This window comes from Grampus griseus (assembly GCF_964374135.1).
Source record: "Grampus griseus genome assembly, chromosome: 17".
NCBI lineage: Eukaryota > Metazoa > Chordata > Mammalia > Artiodactyla > Delphinidae > Grampus > Grampus griseus.
The window spans coordinates 7977530-7983529 of NC_139011.1; the positions used below are offsets into that span (position 1 = coordinate 7977530).

At 55.5% G+C, this 6000-nt stretch overlaps 1 protein-coding gene across 2 annotated transcripts in view; it reads left to right on the forward strand.

The window, feature by feature from the left end:
• ST3GAL1 (ST3 beta-galactoside alpha-2,3-sialyltransferase 1) overlaps positions 1–5710 on the forward strand; it is an 88382-nt gene extending 82672 nt beyond the window's left edge. For both annotated transcript variants that reach the window (XM_082674583.1, XM_082674584.1), the window contains exon 8: positions 1264–5710. In XM_082674583.1, the coding sequence (XP_082530709.1) occupies positions 1264–1437 (174 nt within the window). In that variant the 3' untranslated portion in view covers positions 1438–5710. The remainder of the gene's footprint in view (positions 1–1263) is intronic.
• Positions 5711–6000: the final 290 nt, after the last annotated feature.

The following is a 6000-nucleotide window of genomic DNA, read 5'->3' on the forward strand; positions in this document are numbered from 1 at the left end:
GGTTCAGGCAGGGCACTCCGCTGTCCCTTCTTGTCACGTACAGCCCATCCCCGCCCTCGCCCCATCAGGCTCATCAGTGGACATCGCAGGGAGAAGGGGTCGAGGGGGTAGCAAGGCCCGCCCACCGTCTCTGCCTCAGTTGTTCTGCCACCATCTTTGCCTGCCCTTCACCCCAGAAACCATACTTGCCTCTCATCTCCCCACCAAGCCCCTACCTCCAGCTGGCTGGTCAAAGAGCCCGTGGGCTTCTGCCTCAGAAATGCCCCTCCCGTCCCTTAGCGCGTGCTCTGGGGCGGGCCCGTGTCCCTGCTGGCATTTTCAGAAAAGGCTGCACTTGCCACAGAGCTGTCTCCTGCCCCTGGTGGGTCCCCACCCCTGAAAGCTGTCTGCCATGCTGCGGCCCACATAGCTTTCTCTCTCCCCGGAAGCCCCTCCTCCCGTCCCTTCCTGGTCACCTTCTGCTCATTTTCCAAGACCCAGTTCAAGTGTCACTTGCTCGAAAGAGCTCTCTCTGCTCTCGTCGGCCTCCTGCCCCTCCGTCCTTGGTGCTGAGGGAGCCCCGGCGTTAGCCCCTGCCCCCCACGGGGGCCCGGTTGGTGTTTGTTATAATTTAGGAGCGCCAGGGGCCGAGACCTGACTCCTGCATCCCTGATCACGCCAGCATCCGCCTGAACTCTGACGGATTTAATGCAGCACCTGGTACAAAATAAGTGCTCAGTAAAAGTTTGTCATGCATGAGAAGCACGCCCCCTGCCCCGCCCACCAGACAGTGAGGACCCCCGGACCAGATGGGTATTCGCCCAAGGGAAGGCAGGGATCAGAGCTGCCGCCCACCTCACTGTGGTCATCGCTCTTGGCCCCATTTTCCATATGAGGAAAGTGAGGCTCAGAGAAGTGATTTGGGACTTGCAGGATGTATCAGCAAGAGGTAGAGCTGGGATCTGAGGCAGGCTGCTGGGCCTCGAAGCCCTGCTCCTCAAGCCTTGGAGAAGAGGTTGTGCCTCCCCAGAGGTGGACCCAGCACCCGCAGGGCCACCCACAAGCAGTAGCCTCCCACTGTGCGCTCTGGCATTGGACTTGACTTTTTACTCAACTTGCCTTTGCTTCCCCAAGCCTCTGGGAGTTCCAGGCTCCTGGAGAGGGGTTTCTGTGAATCCTTGGAAGTGGTGTTTACAGATGCTGGGGGTGCCTGCAGGCTCTCTTTGTCAGAGGGTCCGCCTGCAGCCCTGCTGTCCGGCTCTCACCTGTGCTTTGCCCCGGCAGGTGGACTTGTACGGCTTCGGGGCGGACAGCAAAGGGAACTGGCACCACTATTGGGAGAACAACCCGTCGGCGGGGGCTTTTCGAAAGACTGGGGTGCACGATGGGGACTTTGAGTCCAATGTGACGGCCACCTTGGCATCCATCAACAAAATCCGGATCTTCAAGGGAAGATGACGCTGTGAAGGGCTAAGGACAGATGCACCAGAGCGCACCTCTCCACATCCAGCCCCAGCTTCTCGCCGGAGCCACTGTGCTCTGGGAACTTGGAGGGCCGGCCTCAGGGGTGCACCCAGGTGCCCCTCGCAGCCTCTTGCACCCCAACATTTGGTAGCATCTACTCAGCAAGGTTGCCGAGCCCTGCCAGGGCTGCAGGGCAAGTCTCAGAACCATTCTGGGGTGGGGAGACCCCTCTCGCTGCTGTTCCGGGCTGGGGAAGGTGGGGAGACTGTGGGGGAGGTCCAATCCGAAGATTTCCACATTCTAAAGAAGAGGATGGTCTCCTGGGGAGGATGCACAGAGACTCTGCTCTGCTGAGGGGTCCGGGGCCAGTGCTCTGATTCTCGCTGTGAAGTTCCTGGGTGAGGATGACCCCCAGGACAGCCATGTGGGGCCTCCCTCACATGGTAGGACCACCACGCCTCCCCTTTCTGCCCAAAGCTCATTTATGGTGGCCAGGAGGGCTCCTCACCCACAGATCTTCAGAGACTCTAAGTATCCAGATGTCTCCTTCCCCAGCTGCCGTTCCCTTGAGTAATCAATCTTTGTGTTTATCATGATGGCTGAGAGCAGATCTGACGCCTTCTGTGTGCCTTTGTATTGGGGAGAGAGATGCATGCATTTGGCTGAAATGAGGCAAGAGCCCCGACTTGGGAAAGGGGACCGCAGCAGTGCACTCCCCTTACTCTGTAGCCGGGGACAGTTTTCTAGTTCCCTGAGCCAGCGTCTGAGTTGGAACAAAGCTCGGATGATACGCGGCTCCATCCAGAGGCCCGTCAGCCATGGGGACTTATTTTCACAGACTACTGGATTTGGTGCCCGTAACCTTCCAGAGCTGTGCAGGAGGCCGCCACCAGCCAGCAGTTTCCCCCAGGGGTCTACGCTCTGGGCCAGATCCCTCCTGGTCACCTGTGTGGTGTCCTGGAGGTTGCAGGGTCATCCTAGGAACGTGACCATCAGAGGGGAGAAGTCATACCTCATCCTTCACGTCCCAGCTGCTCGCTCTTCCTTGTCAGCCTTCCTGATTATTTATTGTTTTGTTTTTAAAATTCAGCTGACATCATCTGCACTTTGTGACTCAATTGCTCTCGTTTCAGCTGGTAGCTGGGGTGTGGACGCTCAAAGCCAGTTTTGTAGGAATCCTGAGACTTGGGGTACCGTGGTGTCTAGGGTTGAGGGCTTGCTGGTGGGCAGATCGTGGGGTGTCAGGTCGGTAGGTTTGGGGGATGCTCTGTACCTCCTTCTCTCCCAGTCCTACCTTTCTTCTTTCTCATTACCGGCTTTAGACTGAGTCTCAGGCTAGGAATCGCCAAACCCAGCGGCACTGTCTTGGGGCCGGGTGGGGAGTAGAGTCGCAGGCGTGAAAGGACAGTGATTTTTGGCTCCAGTTGCTGACATTTAATCAAAACAAAACAAACAAACAAAAAAAACAGCCCATTTTTTTCTGTCAAGAGCATTTCCTAAAAGGCCACTGATACTTTGAGGAATTGTGACCGTGTCCTGGTCTGGGAAGCCAGGAGGCCGCCTCCGCTGCTCCCTGCAGCCCTCTGGGTAAGCCCTGCCCTCCCCAGCCTCACTTTCTCCCTCTGCAAATGGGGAGAGAGGAATTACAAAGATCACGGACCACAGATGGCAACGGGCATTCACAAGCATCCCTAGAAGTCACACACCGCGTTTGTTTTTCCCCCGAGTCCCTGTATATGAGTATTTTCCTGGGGAGAGGTTCCAGTTTTTATTCGATTCTCAAAGATTCAGGATCCAGAAAGTGGCTTTTAAAAGCTAACAAACAAAAACCTGTTCCAGCTTTAAAATTCTGCAAAATTGAAGACCCTCTTGACTGATAAAAGGCTTGTAAATTGCTGTGAGGTCATTTATTCCGAGCATAAATCCTCAGAGGCTAGAGCTCATGGGAGTCCTTGACGTGAAGAATTCAGCAAACGTGCTGGTCGGCTGATTAATCCCAGGGACAAACCTTGCAGAAATGGACACTGGTGCAGGGAGCGGTGTGGGCTGACCCCTGAGCTCGCTCTCCCCTTCTCCTGAAAGCCAAGTCTGTTCAGGATGATGGGGTCAGAGAGAGCACTCGGCTTTCCTGGATGTGCTGAGTCAGGTCCCCAGAGCAGACAGGTGTCCACGGCTGAGCTGCGCGCCACCTGGGTCGGCCGCCTGGTCCCCACTCCACCTCTCCTTCCCACCAGGCTGTTCACTGTGAGATGCCTTTCAGCCCTTGGATCCCATTTTACAGATGAGAAAAGCAACGCCAGAGAAGGCAAGTGTTTGCAAAAGTGAACCAGTTGTGAAACAGATTTTGCGCCAAATAGGGTGTTCTTGGCTCCAGAGGTGGGCTTTCCCAGCCAGGCTCACCCAGCCCCTCAAAGAAGTGTAGTCGGTGTAGGTTTCGGACTACAAGCCTCTCACCGCCGGGCTTCGTTCTCAGGCTGCCCACGGTGGCCCGAGGCAAGGTATAACCTCGGCCTTCTCACACCGTCCTTCCAGTGGAGGAGGCAGCATCATGCTTTCCCAGAGCTGGGGCAGACATCATCTGTGGCTTAACAACGGCCGCCTACCCGAATCCAGCCAGCCGCTGTGGCCGGGATTAACGCACCATTGCCTTAAACCAGCGGGGCCCATACCGGGGTAAAGGTGGCTGAGAACTGGACAAGAGTGTTTCCCACGGGGATCTGGCTGGAGGACGAGAAGCACCCACACGAGGAAGTTCTTGCATGAACAGTATACGCAGTTGGGCTCCCCGGGGCTCTGGGATCCCAGCCCAGGGCTCTGTCCACTCCGCGGGCAGAGAGCTCCTTGGAGACCAGCCCCGGGCACGAAGCCTGCAGTAACCAGTGCTGAGCCTGAAGCCGAAAGGCGGAACTGATGAGGGAGAAAGATGTTACCAACATCCCAGACATCTGACTCCCCCAGGGAGTGAAGAGGCTGCTTTCTCAGCTGGAGCAAAGCAATGTCTGCAGCCACATGACCCCTGGAGCCCCTGCTCTCACCCACCTGTAGGGGAAGAAAGGAGGGTCGGTTTGTAGTGATCTGGGGAAGAGAAGCAAGTTCTTGAATTGATGCCTTTTGAAACCCTGGCTTCATCAGGCATCGTCCAGCAAACCACGAGGGCTGGGCTTAGTGGGAGAAGGCAGACCCAAGGAAATAGGACCTAAAAGAGAGAAGCCAGGTTAGAATGGGGGCAGGCGATTTTTGTCGCGGGGATTGGGGGTGGGTTTGGGGACTTGATGGCATCCCAGGCTCTGCCGTGGCCAGAAGGGCCAGCGAGAGGCCGGTCCTACCTCGACGCAGTCTGGGCCTCTGGATCAAAGGTGGGATAGAATCACAGAGAATATTGAGAACTGTGATGTTTGCTTTAACTGTTCTCTTCAAGGCAGCTTGAACCCAAAGGAAAAATGGAAAACTGAAAAGAGCTCACTCTCCCTCTCATGGTTGTGGTCGGAAATGCTTTCTCCAGGGAAGCCAAAGATGGCTGGACTCCAGCCACGTGCCATCAGGGACTGGCAACTGTCCTCGCTCCCCCAGAGTTCGGGGATGTCACTGTGTCCATCGTGGACATCTGGTTTGCAGCAGACATGGCCTCAGGCCACTGGCTGGTCATCCTCTCCTGGGGTCTGGGCTAACAAGTTTTGAGCCCTCCTGGGGGGCAGTCCACGACACCTCTGCAAAAAAAAGAAGAGGGTGTAGGAGGAACAGCAGGCCAGGCAAAGCAGCATCACATAGTCTGTCCTTACCCAAAGCACTGCATTTCCTACAAGCAGCCAGCCTCTGGCCTCCTGTCTCCCTCCCAGACCATCAGAGGTCCGTACTCGTGTTGAACTTGACCCCGTTGCTCAGCTTCTGAACTGCCATTGTCGCCCTCCTGCCCAACGTCCTGGTCCAGACATCAGCTTTAACCTGGGAGCCCTCACTGGGCCCCGGTAGGATGGACATGGGTGCACCGTCACGTTAGCACTTAACTGAATTCATGTCAAAGCCAAAGTTTCCTGAGCACTTTTTCCTCTTTGCAATCTTGTTGGGTTGGTTGGTGGTGTTTTAAAATCTGCGTTCTTTGCCCCCGCCCCTTGCTTCACTCCCAGGTTTTGCAGCTAAGTGTTTGTTCATCTGAATGAACTTGGCAAGAGTCTGCCTTCCTCAGCCTCTGCTCTGTTTTTTATTTTTAATTTATTGTTGAACATTTCCAATGATCCGAATCAAAGTGAATAAAAAAAGAGCTATTTTATTGTTTGGGTGTGTCTGTCGTTTTTCTGTGAGGGCTGTACCTTGGTGCTATCTCTTGAGGTTTCCGCTCAGGAGATGTTTCCAGTCCTAAAAAGACGCCTCCTGTGTTAGTGTCTGCCCTGAACCAAGTGCCCAGATGTTCAGGACATGGAGAGAGAGCCTCTCCTCAGATGCAACCGTGCCTTCTCCCTGCTGTGTGACTGTGGTAAAGTCGCCCAACCTCTCTGAACCTCAGCTGCCTCATCTGTCCAACGGGGACCACTCTGCGGGCCAGCAGAGGGAGTGTGAAAT